The sequence below is a fragment of the Pelobates fuscus genome, chromosome 3, assembly GCF_036172605.1.
Source record: "Pelobates fuscus isolate aPelFus1 chromosome 3, aPelFus1.pri, whole genome shotgun sequence".
Classification (NCBI taxonomy): Eukaryota; Metazoa; Chordata; class Amphibia; order Anura; family Pelobatidae; genus Pelobates; species Pelobates fuscus.
The window spans coordinates 94,254,763-94,270,267 of record NC_086319.1 but is presented as its reverse complement, the minus strand read 5'-3'; the positions used below and the strand labels follow the sequence as shown (position 1 = coordinate 94,270,267).

Sequence of the window (15,505 nt, the reverse complement as noted above, 5' to 3'; positions counted from 1 at the left end):
TTTAATGATATATGTTGGGATTTCTCTATCACTTCAGTGTGAAGATAGTTTTAAAAACTGTAAAAGGACAAATGCAAAGTGCAAAAGGTACCAACTTTATTTTCCTACTCTCAAATACATAAAAGTGGTTCAGTAAGACATTTTAAAGGAGAAATAAGCAAATAAATAATAATACAGACATTCTTTATTTTTATTTTTTTTATTTAATATTTTGGCAAACTCAAAGTTTGTTTATATGCCTACTACTACTACATGCAACAGTAAGTTATATTTATATGCAGGGTTATTTGCCAAAGTGAGAATTCAAGGTGAATTCAAAGTAGCCAAACTGGACAAATTCTCCCAGTCAGCTATGCTTCCAATTTGGCTATTTTGGCTTTAACCCATTAATGCTGTTATAGTGTGCTATGCCGTCCGGCAGATGGCAGGCTTAAACCCTGTTAGGGCGGCAAAGCACACCCTAATGTTTCAGACTCCCCCCCCCTCCCCCCCCCCAAGTGGGCATTCCATCCCAGAGTCTGGGGGTCTGCCTGGCAGTCCCCTGCAGCCTTCACCGCGATCATTGTTACTATGTCTCAACCAATGAAGCTTAACATTGGCTGAGACATTGACTCTGCCCCTATATTCTCCTCACTTAGTCGAGCGATATCATTGTCAAAACTGTGCTAAAAGTCGTGAAAGTGTTAGAATTTTTTTTTTTTCAACTATATTTTTTAACCCTTTCAGTGTTGATCACAGCATTAACTCAGTGACCAGTCTGATTAGGGTAATTAGTACCTTGGTGCTATTAATATATAATTGTTTTTCTTTAGGGTTAAAATAACTATGTTTGACACTTTGTCAGCTGCATCAGGTTTTCATTTTTTAACTCTTCCCTGCTGCCTGATCGCTGTATTGTACAGTATCTGTGCTGTAAAATACAGTATCAGTGATCAGTGGGCTCTCTAATCAAGCTGACATATTTGGTGGGTTATTTCAATACTTTACAATTATAGTAACAGAATTTTTGTAATTTTTTTTTTAGAGGTGAATAAGGCCCTGTTCACACAAGGTTACAATCTACGAGGATTTGAGGTAGGTGGCTATACATCATTGGTGTCTTTCCCAAGGACACTTAAGGTATTTCAGTTCAAAGGCAATGACTCTGCCACTACTTCAACCGACCAATATATACTACATAAACCAAAACAGGGGGTTCAGAAAAGGGGGTCTTCATCTGGTCTGGGAAAGGCACTCTGACTAAAGAATGGGCAAAAGTAACTTTTGAGGTAAATATCTTTACTTTACACATCCTTTTATTTTATTTTTTTGAATACCTGAAACTATTATTATTATTATTGACGAGGAACCACAGCTGTTTGAGCAAATTGAGGAAGCTGCAAATCTGGGCAACACGTTAATTATTGGAGATTTTACTTACCCGGACATAAATTGGGACAGAGGGACTAGTAGCTCAGCAAAGGGAATTAGGTTTTTAAACTTGTTAAATTACACCTTCATGTCAAAACCTGTACAAGCACCAACTAGAATGGACGCTTGTCTGGACCTGGTTTTAACAAACAACGTTGATCTTTGGGCCAACATTCAAGTAGGTGAGCACTTGGGAAATAGTGATCACAATATAGTGTCCTTTGAAATAAACTCAAAAAAACAAAAGCACATGGGGTATACTAAAACATATAATTTTAAAAAGACCAATTTCAATAAGTTAAGGGAAGCTTTACAATATATTGACTGGCATAAACTTTTTAGTGAAAAGAACACTGAGGATAAATGGATCATCTTCCAACAAATATTAGAAAGGTACATTTCTCAGTATGTACCATTGGGAAATAAATATAAAAGAAACAAATTAAAACCAATGTGGCTTAGTAGAGAAGTAAAACAAGAGATTAAAATAAGAAAGGGGCATTTAAATCGGACAAATCAAATGCATCTTATAAAAGATATAAGGAAGCAAATAATGCGTGCAAAAAGGCAATTAGACTTGCTAAACTTCAAAATGAAAAAATGATAGCTAAAGAGAGCAAACCCAACCCCAAAGCATTTTTTAAGTACATAAATTCTAAAAAAAACAAACATAAAAGTGTAGGAATTTAAATAACTATTTCTCCTCCGTATAGATTAAGGAAGAACCCATGGCAATAGATGTGCAAATGATTGCTACTAAAAACTTGCAGAATAATTGTAATTGGTTAACTCAAGACAAGGTGCTGCAGGAACTAAAGAAAGTTAATATAAACAAAGCTCCAGGGCCTGACGGTATCCATCCACGTGTACTTAAGGAACTAAGTGTAGAAATAAGTGAACCTCTGTTTTTAATCTTTCAAGATTCTTTTCTTTCAGTAAGTGTTCCAGAGGATTGGAGGAAGGCAGATGTGGTTCCTATATTCAAAAAAGGGTTCAAAATCCTTGCCTGGAAATTATAGACCTGTGAGCTTAATGTCTGTGGCTGGTAAAATATTTGAAAGGTTATTAAGGGATAATATTCAAGAATTCCTTGAGAAGAACAGCAAAAATCAGCACGGTTTTATGAAGCACAGGTCATGTCAAACTAACTTGATTGCGTTCTACGAAGTAGTAAGTAGAAGTATAGATCAGGGTGTTGATGAAAATGCTTGTTCTTGGGTAGAACATTGGCTTAAAAACAGAGTACAAAGAGTTGTCATTAATGGTAAATTTTCAAGCTGGACAGAGGTGGCAAGTGGTGTCCCTCAGGGGTCTGTTCTGGGACCCCTTCTATTTAACATGTTTATAAATGATCTTGAAGACATCATTGAAAGTCATTTTCAGTGTTTGCAGATGACACAAAACTTTGTAAAATAATACAATGTGAGCAAGATATTACTTTGCTGCAGAGGGATTTAGATAGAATGGGGGACTGGGCACTCAAATGGCAGATGAAATTTAATGTTGAAATATGCAAAGTTATGCACTTCGGCGTAAAGAATACACAAGCAACGTACACCCTTAATAGAAGCGAATTAGGGATAACAACACACGAAAAGGACTTGGGAATTATTATAGACAACAAACTATGCAACAATGTGCAATGTCAATCAGCAGTGGCCAAGGCCAGTAAGATATTGTCATGCATGAAAAAGGGCATTCATTCTCGGGACGAGAAGATCATTTTGCCTCTTTATAAATCACTGGTAAGACCACATATTGAATATGCTGTGCAATTTTGGGCACCTGTTCTAAAGAAGGATATTATGGCACTAGAAAAAGTGCAGAGGCGGGCTACAAAATTAATAAAAGGAATGGAACATATCAGCTATGAAGAAAGGTTAACAAATTTAAACCTATTTAGTTTAGAAAAACGTCGCCTGAGAGGGGATATGATAACATTATACAAATATATTCGGGGCCAATACAAACCATTGTGTGGAAATCTATTCACAAACCGGACTTTACATAGGACACGAGGCCATGCGTTTAACTGGAAGAAAGAAGATTTTGTCTAAGGCAAAGGAAAGGTTTTTTTACTGTAAGAACAAATCAGGATGTGGAATTCTCTGCCTGAAGAGGTGGTTTTATCAGAGTCCATACAGATGTTCAAACAGATACTGGATGCATACTTGCAAAAACAGAATATTCAAGGATATAATCTTTCAATGTAGGGTAATAACTGCTTGGATATATCTGTCTGCCATTCTGGGGTCAAGAAGGAATTTTTTTCCTAGCTTTTTGCAAAATTGTGCTTCAAACTGCGTTTTTTTGCCTTCTTTTGGATCAACAGCAAAAAACAAATGTGAGAAAGGCTGAACTTGATGGACGCAAGTCTCTTTTCAGCTATGTGACTATGTAATTATCATATGCAATGGAGGTAGTTTCTTGTATAAGGTGCTCTTCAAAGTATACCTACTTTAATGTAAACTTTTCCTCCACATAAACACAATCATGCTATACAAGCTTAAAGTTACCTGAATAAAGGTATGCCTCTTTGGAGGTGACCTTGTAATACACATGATTTGTGGAAGAGGGGTTCACGTCAAATACAGTCACTTTACCTCAGTTTGAATGACACATCAGTCACAGAAATACATTTAAAAAAGCAGGTAAGTACAATGTGCAAATGAGACATTAACATTACGCATGAATTGCCAGATGATGACAAGCTAGGAACATCACACTTCAAGTGCCCCAAGGTAATGACTTCCCAGCCCAGCCGCTAGAAAATTGTTCTGTTGCCATAGACTACCAGGGCACATGAAATAGAAAGTTTATGCTTATTTTATCCCTTTTTATTACTAAAGCTTTTTTTTTCAAACTGTTGCATTCATTTTTTCATTAGCTGGCACAGGATGGAAGTTGAAATCATAATGATCCTATTTCAAGAACATTGCTCCATGACGCAATTACAGGAACGTTTAATTCCTGAAATAACACTGCTAGGATCTGTCCCAAAAGGAGATTTTTTGTTGTTGTTTCTAAGTGCTATGTTCATGCGCTTAAAATAAAATGTGGGCATATTGAGAAAATAACAACCCCACCAGTGTACTAGATTGATGATTCCTTTTAAGTCTTTATGTCTACACAGTAATGATTTGTGAAAATGTAACAGTAGATTATCTTAAAGGGACAGTCTAAGTGCCAGAACCACTACATCACGCAATGTAATAGGACACTGGACCTGGCTTTAGGACACGGCAAGCGGTCACGTTCTAAATGAATGGCAAGCTAAGCTGTCACTAAGCTCACCACTCGTGAATGCCGAAACGACAAGCACAATGTAGCAAATCAATGCCTTTCTATGTGAAGCATCTGACTGGCCGCATCAAAGACATCAGTAGCTAAATATGCGCAATGTTTGCCCTCAAGCTTTGCCATGAGAAGTATTTGATTGTACAATAGTTATCAAGTTTGATGATTTCAGAGTAAGTGAATCAAGCTGCTGTTAAGAAGCGGTCACAGTGCTTGAATAAAGGCAAGTTTAATTGCGAATTTAAAATGTATTGTTTTAATTTTTTTAAAAGAGAAGTGCATAACTCTCAATAGATGCACTATCCCCTCTACAGGCCTCACACACCTTATTCCATTTTCAGTAAGCAATATGCCACCCACCCTGCTTACACCTCCCCTTGCTTCATGTTGTCTCAAGTACCCATCATAACTTTTAGAGTTTAATTTCACATACTATACAGCTTAATATTCATGTAAATTCTAGACTAAGACATATATGTACAGTTTGGCACGTTAAAATAAAATACCAATAAAAACGACACAATGTCTTGAAACAGTTTTTTTAAAAATAGTTTTTCCTTTTAAAATTTTGCATGTTTCACCGGTGAAAAAAAAGGTTGTTTTCAAAACGACATTTTGAGGACATCAGTAAGAATTATTTACAGACACTTACCATTTTACTCCCTTTGCAGTTTTAACTGGGAATTGTGGAGTATTACAAAAGAACTGCAGATTTTATGACAAACTAACCAAACATAAAAAAAGCCAAATTGGCTAAATTTTTCCAGCTCGACTATTTTAGTCTAAAATGTGTAATTACTTTGTGAAACACCTAGTTCTGAAAATTTGAGAGAAAAAATATCAACAAGGATGACCATAAATTCTAGTGGGTGCAGAATGTGTTAATCTACCCAATTTGCAATCTGGGTCAGTACTATGTTGGTACAATGAAGGACAACAACATCTGGAGAGAGTTTGGTTTAAAATAAACTCTTTGGGGGGGCGGGGCCTAACAGCTAACATGGCCGGTCGCACATTTTATGAGCTCCTGCAGCATTGAACAAAAGAGCGAAGATACCGACCGATATACAAACATTAGCGGCAAACAGGGACCGGTACAAGACGCACAACGACATCAGGAACAAAATGATTTCTGTCCGGTACCGGTGCGCCGCGGAAAATCCTAAACTGACCATGCGGCCTATACCAGAGCGGAGCCTGAGGACCGGGGGAGGCGGCCGATCTCCTGGCTCGGGACAAGCTCCTAAACCCACTACAGCCCTGCTACCCCCCCCTCTGGACCGGTGGGGGACATCCCGGTCCTCGCTGGGGACGATTACCCCCGCAAGCACACATGATCAAGCGACTAAACCATCAAACAAACGGGACCCCATAGCCCCAGCCAAGATGGCGGCACGGACGATGGTTGGGACCCAGCACACATGTATCAAGCCACCCAAGCACACAGGAGATTTCATTGACCGGCTACGCACTTATTTCTGGGCACAACTTAAAGCCCGAAGAAAAACCTACAGGCTGGCTATGAGGGAGGTGGCAGCGTGGATACGCCCGACCACCCGGCGCATCCTTCCATGGAACCCCCCTGGCAGCGTCAGAGCAGCCCCCAGACTGCATCGGATCCGACGCTCAGAGAGGTGGGAGATAGTGCCGGGTCCCTCGAGAGCCGAAACTCACGTGCACGAGCCACGGAACGAGGCACTATCTACTCCTCGTTCAGTGGTCCCAACAACCAAAGGTCAGCACATCACTTACCACACAACGAGATGGCGGGAAAAGGCGACACATCCCTCGGGCACCCGCAATCCCTCTCAAGCACGATGTCTCCAAGACGCAGGTACCCGCCGGCGACTACACAAAGGTGAACCCTACATACCAGCGGCACCAACAAAGGCCTCACCAAACCTGCTCCCCTCCGCTCGGCACAGCACGACCCAGATCCCTGTGACCGAAGCCACAAAGCGAGAGACCGAGCGGCTGCACGGAAAGCGACCTCCCCACAGACTGGGTATTGGGTGAGGAAAGGCGAAGACCTGACGTGCCTGACGTGCCTGACAGCATACTGCGGCGAGGATGCTGGCACAGGGGACATTGCAGACCATATTTAAAATGGTGGACTCCTGCTCCTCATTGACTAGTAAATTCTGACATACACTTTTACAAATACTTAAGGCGAAAGCACAACCAAACAGAATGCCAGTTCAGCTCATATGCGATGTTAGTTTATACTGCTGTGTCCTCGGGCCCAGTGGGATAAATATTCTAAAGTTTATCTGTAGATCTATACCTAAACATGTCTTTTTCGTTGTTCTGGGACCAACTAAACTCATATTGCATTGCCTAGCCATGCAGGGTATTAGCTATACAATCATACAACGCATGGACTTAAGTCACAGCTGTGATTAGGTCTCCCTTCTGGCAATGCCGTGCATTTAACTCCACTGTCGGCATGTCCATATTTTCCTATCTCCCGCTGGGACTGAGTTTCTAGCTAATTGGGGGGCCCCCCTAAGGGTCAAAACTCGTAGAAAATATATCTGTCTCACTCTCCATGTAAAATACTCATGTCATATAAAGCCCTGTTTCAAGCCTGAATAATCTACCTTTTACTCACGCAGGGTCTCTAGCCTGTAATTTTCTAAGTTTTACAATACAATCTACAATTCAGCCTGTTTCTTTACGCTAAAAAAACAAAAAAAGTGCAATTGTTTCATATGTCATGGCAATGTATGCAAATGTTTGACCATAATAAGCTTGTGGATGCTGTCGTGGCTATGTAAGCTTGTATGTTATCCTTTTATTGCACACTAAAATAAAGAATTAAAATAAACTCTTTGTCGTTAGGTCTCCTATTTAATGTTTGCATCCATGTGTAAAATGTCCTTATCTAGGGTTCATGGTTTACACATTTTAAAACAATATAAATAAACAGCCATTATGACATGACAACCATGATGATTTATGAAAATTTATTTAATGGAGTAAATTATACTATAGTCACCAAAATTAAGTTGTTTTGGTGTACAGATGATCTCTCTGCTCAATTCTCTGCCATTTGAAGGAGTTCAATCACTTTTGTTTTTGTTTAAGCAGATATGTGTCAGTCCCCTGGCTGTGACTGACACAGCTTGAATGAAAATAAGTAGTTTCATTTAGATGTTATTTACTTTACAAGTATTTATATTCGGTTCTGTAAGTTGAACTTAAATTGCATACAGGAGGCTCCTGCAGAGTCTAGCAACCAATTAACAAAGCAGAAGATAAGACATAAATTAAACAGAATTTGCAATAAAGGAAGTGTAGACTTTAGATGACTCTTGAAAGGAAGTGTTTAGGAATGCTGTGCAAGTCACATGTAGGGAGGTGTGACTACGTCTGCATGAACAAAGTGATTTAACTCCTAAATGGCGGAGAATTGAGCAATGAGACTACATGATCTATATACCAAAATTGCTTCATTAAGCTAAGGTTGTTTTGGTGACTATAGTGTCCCTTTAACCCGTTAACGCCGTTACGGCGTTCCATGCCGTCCCCATTATTATTATTATTATTATTGCAATTTATATAGCGCCAACAGATTCCGTAGCGCTTTACAATATTATGAGAAGGGATTTAACTATAGATAGGACAATTACAAATAAACTTACAGGAACAATAGGTTGAAGAGGACCCTGCTCGATCGAGCTTACATTCTATAGGAGGTGGGTGTAAAACACATTAGGACAGGAATTTGCAATCAAATAAGGTGGACTGCCCTTTAGGAGAGGGCAAGAGACAGGTATGTGAGGTAAGGGTTAGTCTTGGAGGCCATATGCTTTCCTAAAGAGATGAGTTTTAAGGCACTTCTTAAAAGATGCAAGACTAGGGGAGAGTCTGATGGCGGTAGGCAGGCTATTCCATAGGAAGGGAGCCGCCCGCGAGAAGTCCTGCAAGCGCGAGTTGGCCGTACGAGTGCGGACAACGGACAGGAGGTGGTCACGGGCAGAACGGAGAGACCGAGAAGGGACATACCTATGGATCTGTGAGGAGATATAAGAGGGGCTAGAGTTGTTCAGTGCTTTATAGGTGTGAGTTAGTACCTTGAATTGACTCCTATAGCATACAGGAAGCCAATGTAAGGACTGGCAGAGGGGTGAGGTGTGAGAGAAACGACTAGAGAGGAAAATCAGTCTAGCAGCAGCGTTCATTACGGACTGTAGGGGTGCAGTACGGCTTTTGGGAAGACCAATCAGGAGAGGGTTACAGTAATCCATGCGGGAGATTACCAGAGCATGGACAAGCTCCTTGGTAGTATCTGGTGCAAGAAAGGGGCGGATGCGGGCTATGTTTTTAAGATGGAATCTACAGGATTTGGCAACATGCTGGATGTGAGGCTCAAAGGTGAGACCAGAGTCAAGTATGACGCCAAGACAGCGCGCTTGCAAGGATGGACTGATGTTGGTACCACAAACTTGAAGGGAGAGTGAAAGAGGAGGATCAGTATTAGGAGGAGGAAAGACAAGGAGCTCAGTTTTTGAGAGATTGAGTTTCAGAAAGCGGGAGGACATCCAGTAAGAGATGGAAGAAAGGCAAGCAGTGACACGTTGCAGGATGGCAGGGGAGAGGTCCGGGGAGGAGAGATATAGCTGGGTGTCATCAGCATACAGGTGGTAGTGGAATCCAAAAGAGGTAATAAGTTTGCCAAGAGAGGCAGTATAAAGAGAAAATAGAAGTGGACCGAGGACGGAGCCTTGGGGAACTCCAACCGAGACAGGGCGAGGGGAGGAGGTATCATTAGAAAAGGAGACACTGAATGAGCGTTGGGAGAGATAAGAGGAAAACCACGAGAGGACAGAGTCACAGAGACCAAGTGATTGAAGAGTTTGAAGAAGGAGAGCATGATCAACGGTGTCAAAGGCCGCTGAGAGGTCAAGAAGAATTAGTATGGAGTAGTTTATTATTATAATGGGCTTTAAAGCCGTTGCGGCGGCATGGAACGCCATAACGGCTTTGAGCCCCAGGAGGTAAGTTATACTTACCTCCGCCGCGATCCTCTTCTGGAGGGCTGCCTGACAGCCCAGGCAGCCCTCCCACGGCAAATGAGGCCCCCGGGGGCCATGTGATCGCTCTCAAAGAGCGATCACATGGCCCCCTATAGCTGGCTATGGATCTGCCAGCAGGGGGACTGTCTAAAATATCAGACAGTCCCCCTGCTGGTAAGAAAGTATTAAAAAATAAATGAAACATGTTAAAAAATAAATGTAAAATATTTTTATATATATATATATATAATATGTATATATATATTATATATATAATATATATATACATATTATATATATGTAACGTCATACAAAGTGTATTTTAATACTAATATAAGTATATATATTAGCATTAAAATACACTCAGAATGACGTTACATATATATAATATGTATATATATTATATATATATATAATAGATCTACATATATTATATATATACGTATAATTAAAATAATAAATAAATAAAATAATAAAATAAATAAATAAAATATTGAAACAAAATTTAAAATAAATTATATATTCATATGTAATTTCATTCTAGCTGTATTTTGTTATCACTATATATATATTGGTAACAAAATACACTTAGAATGACATTCTATATATATCCATCTATCTATATATAAAATACAAATAACCGCAAATATATATATATATAGATAAATACATATAATTACATAAAAGATTACATTAGTATACACGTAGAATTTAAATACATATGTATATATATTAAAATTCTACATGTATATTTAAGTAATCTTTTAACATAATTATGTGATTTGATTAATTAAAATTTGATTGACATGCCTGACAACACAGGGAGAAAGTGCAGAGAATTTAATTCGCAAGCACTATATTTGACCCTGTAACTCTCCACGACACCATAAAACCTGTACATAGGGGGTACTGTTTTACTCGGGAGACTTTGCTGAACTCAAATATTAGTGTAAATTGTATTACAACGATGATATTTTAAGTAAAAGTGACGTTTTTTGCATTTTTTACAAACAAACGGCACTTTTATGGACTATATTATTGTTGTAATATGTTTTACTGTTTTAAAACACTAATATTTCTGTTTAGTGAAGTCTCCCGAGAATAACAGTACCCCCCATGTACAGGTTTTATGGTGTTTTGTAAAGTTAGAGAGTCACATATAAGGCTTGCATTTCATTTTTTTCACATTGAAACTTGCCAGATTGGTTGAGAGCGTATGGTAGCACAGGAATGAGAATTACCCCCATGATGGCATACCATTTGCAAAAGTAGACAACCCGAGGTATTGCAAGTGGGGTATGTCCAGTCTTTCTTAGTAGCCACTTAGTCACAAACACTGGCCAAATATTAGTTTTTTTCTTTTTTCACACAAAAACAAATATGAACGCTAACTTTGGCCAGTGTTTGTGACTAAGTGGCTACTAAAAAAGACTAAACATACCCCACTTTCAATACCTTGGCTTGTCTACTTTTTCAAATGGTATGCCATTATGGGGGTAGTTCTCATTCCTGGGCTACCACACCGTCTCAAAGGTAACATTACTAATCTGGCAAATTTCAATTTGAAAATGGAACGTTCTATATTTGACCCTGTAACTTTCCAAAACACCATAAAACCTGTTAATGGGGGGTACTGTTGTACTCGTGAGACATCGCTGATTACAAATATGTGCATTTTGTTGCAGTAAAACCTAACAGTATTATGACATTTACAGCTAAAATGTGAGGCGGAACTACACATTTAAAAAAGTTTTTTTTATTTTATTCATAATAAATTATGTTCCATATATGAATAGTTAATGGTAAATTAAAGCCCTGTTTCTCCTGAACAAAATGATATATAATAAGTGTGGGTGCATATAATATGAAAGAGGGGAACTACGGGTGAACAGACATATAGCGCAAATTCCAGTTTTTGTTTACGTTTTGTTTTGATCAGAACGTGCACTATTGACTCCGTCCTGAAGGGGTTAATACAAACTAATATGTTTCCTGAAATTTCTCCTTGTCTCAGTTTTTCTCCTCCAGAAATAAGAAGCAATTGTGTTAACAGACTTTGAAATGAGCACCAACTCACCGTAGTTATAAATCGGTACATGGGCTGCCGCCTCTCGGTGTATTTCACAGTGATGGGACTTAGGTCATATCGGAACCAGATGGCAGGGATAATTCGGCCCGTGTGGCTGTATGCAACATATTCCTGAAAAAGTTTAAAAGGAGGAGGCTTTTAATAAATGAGCACAGTGTAAATCCCAAACCAATAAAACATCATAATTTAAAAGGTTACTCTACGGATCATAACACATATTCAATGAAGAGGTAGCGATGCACATTATCCCAATGTCACAGCACACAAAATCTTATAACTGATTGGTGATGCTTTTCCTGGTCTTGGAGGGATTTTTATTTATTTAGTTTTTTTGTATATTTAATCACCTTCATGATGCATTGGCGGTATATTCCAATAAGACCCCACATGCTACACTATATTGCTGGCCTTTTGGAAGTTTCAATTCCAGTGGCAGGTCACTTGTTAAGTGTGGGAGAGAGCAATGGGTCACTAGAATGCACCTATGAATTAAAGAGACACTAAGCACCATAACCACCACAGTGAACTGTTTGACGCTTACTTGTCTCTGTTGGGTACCTGCACTGCTTCTGTTCTGAGATAGAGGGGTAAAGCCAACATTTATATTATGGAATTATCACATCAACTCATACTACGCTAGGACATTATCTAACAGCTGAAATCCTCAACTAATTGCCTCATTAAAACGTATGCATCTAATGGAACTACCACTATACACTTAATTCCCATTTCCAGTTCCAAAAGCCTACAACCCTTCTTACTACAACATAACTCCTACTTCTAGTTCCACACTCTAAATATAGCCTATATGCATTGTCCTACTCCCTTCTAAGTCCACCCTGGTTTTCATCACCAGCTAAATACTAGCTCAAGTAGTTGACCTACATAAATTTATTTTAAAACCTCTGAAAATTTCGTCAAGTACTTTTGCTTGTTGTGTTTTTTTAGAAATGGGTATGTTATCAGAGTTGTGATCTTCATTTAATTCCAAATTTCATATCCTACATAATTTAAAATGTACAAGGTCTTCCTACATAGTTAAGGAACATACAATCCTTACAAAGACAATACCATTAGATACATAAATGGAAATGTCATTGCCTGCCATCTCACCATGTTGGTTGTTGGTTCGTACCAGCTGAAGGCTTCTTTATCCCCATGAAAGTCATTATAGACTTAATTTTCAAATCAGATAACCAACATAAGAACATCAGACATTGTATCATCGAAACCACTTAAAATTCTAAACAAGAGAGGCTTTCTTTGGAATCTCATGATTACATAACTTTACACTTATGTAACTTTGTTGGAATTCCTAGCTTTCTTTAATATCTGCCTTGGTTACCCTGCCCGCTGGCATTCTTCATTCCAGCAGTTTAAGAATAAAACTGACTTCATGCTCCTGAAGAACGCATTTCCTGTCTCAAGAACTACTGTTATTTTGTCTGTATGCCACCGTTAATCATGCTACACGCATGATCGAAGCAGCAAAGGAACTTACCTTATTAGCTACTGTATATTGGTAGGAAAATCTCTGCTTGCTGTTCATGTCTTCGTATACTGTTGGCACAATCTTCAGGATATAATCATGGGACGCAAGAGCTGTTTTAAGAGGAAGGAAAAGTTAGCGCTGGCAAATATAGCTGCTACATGACACTTATATGTAGTTTAACAAAGTTTTTTTTTTTTTTTTTGACTACATGACATATAGCAGTTTAAACCAAAGTAAAAGTAAAATGACTTACTGATTATCTAAATATAATGTGCCAATTTTCAGTCGTGCTTTGTTAATATAGGGATATTGCAAGATCAGGTATTTTGTGGTGGATTCGTTCTCCTAGAACAGCGCGCTAGATTAATTAGATTAATTAGACACAGGACGAATGCTGCCTATAGGAAACGAAACTGCTGTGTATAGCTCATTGATTGCCCTCCTGCAGCATGTTAATACTACATACCATTGAGCAGAGCTTTTCACGCACTGCCTATAGTATAGTAACGGTATAAGTGGCCAGGGATACTTTAATCAAAGATGGGAACCTTTTCGGAAAATCTTCCTATTTCTAGTGTTTACAACCCCTAGTATCGGAGGAAACATCACTGCAAAATGTTTAATTTCACTTCAGAATCTGCTTCGTTATTTAAGTTTTTAGCAGGTGTAGAGACACGAGAGTATACAGAATAGGAAAATATATAACTTTGTGGAGCAGTAATACGTTCGGTAAATTGGTAGTGTTGATGCAGATTACAAAGAGCTGATGGCTTGTCTGAGATGAGTGATACACAATACATTTACTTTGAAGTGGAGAGATCAACTGATTGCCATGAGTGTTTGATGGCTTCAATCAGGCCATGCATGTATCAAGTGTAGGTCAATGAGGCATCTGATACTCGGCCTAGTAACCATTATGTGTGTATCCGTATCGGAGTCATGCTGGACAGTGTGAGGGGATGTAATCTAGCTTGAGAGCTCTAACGTCAAGCGGAGACATTTAGGGAGTATTAGGAAAAGTACCAGGGTAATGTCCATTGCCATTCTGGGCTCTACCCCAGGTAGGAGCATCATAATACCCATCCCATTGTGGGTATGAAGATTTCCCTGTGGGTCCCAGTCCAACAGATGAACAGGGTGGGGACATGGGTCAAAAACAAAACAAGAATATATGATTTGTATCCATGACAGGAGGAGGTACAAACTGCTTTTTCGAATGTTAATATATTTGCCATATTAATGGCAAACGTGAGTAATTGTAGGGAAATTTGGAGCAATCACCATAGAAACCAATATGATCTTTCTCTTGATTGTTCCAAATCTGACAATCTCACTGAACTGCTTTAGATCTGCCTTAATAATCGTGCTCCCACATGCACGATAGAATGCTGAACAAAGAGAAAAGTATACTTTTTGCAAAATCTACGTACCATTTGAGGACAGTTTATCGGCTCCCCCCAAAGCGTTGAAAGCACCGTGAATATTTTCCACCTGAAATAAAACAGTGATATAAGGATCTTTGAAACATTTGATAGTCAAATATAAAAGGTCAAAAAGAACACTGTTTAATAGCCTATATTAGTTTGGTAAAAAAAAAATATTTGGGGGTTATTTGCGACAGATATGTTTATGAGAATAGATATTCTCATAAACACGGTAAGTGGGTTATAGACAAGGATCTAGCTGACTTGGTAAGATTTTCTACGACGAAACCCATAGTTTATATAGTAAAAGCACATGTCTAACATATATCAAGTAATTATTATCATTCCTATGTTAAAATATTCAGGAACTTTTATCACAATGAATTTCACAACAACTTGAAATGTTAACAATGATATTGTTTCAAAACAAGTTTGCTCTACTAAGTATCTTGTGTCGGAAAATCCCTGTAGGTGACAATCTACACATCTTGGCAAACATTAGTGGCCCAAACTAACATGGAGTTTACTAAAAAATAAACTCAGAATTGCTTCCTAACTGCATAAATCAGGCTTTGTAATCAATCTGAATGAAAAGTATTCCAATGATTATTTGAGGCAGTTGGAATTGATATTCAGAGTTTCCAGACAAATGTGCACATTTTGTTTGGGGAGATCCACTGTCTAATGGGAGAGACACAAGTTTAATGCAAAATATAGAAATTTGGATATTTATCAAAACACAGATCTGTATCAAAACATTTTTTTCCTGAAATTT

The 15,505-nt window shown here is 38.6% G+C and overlaps 1 protein-coding gene across 1 annotated transcript in view; it reads right to left on the bottom strand.

Moving 5' to 3' along the window:
• ERGIC1 (endoplasmic reticulum-golgi intermediate compartment 1) overlaps positions 1-15,505 on the bottom strand; it is a 137,207-nt gene that overhangs the window by 18,393 nt on the left and 103,309 nt on the right. The window contains exons 7-9 of the mRNA XM_063447364.1: positions 14,737-14,797; positions 13,316-13,416; positions 11,803-11,925 (exon numbers count right to left, since the gene is read on the bottom strand). Coding sequence (XP_063303434.1) covers positions 11,803-11,925; positions 13,316-13,416; positions 14,737-14,797 — 285 coding nt within the window. The remainder of the gene's footprint in view (positions 1-11,802; positions 11,926-13,315; positions 13,417-14,736; positions 14,798-15,505) is intronic.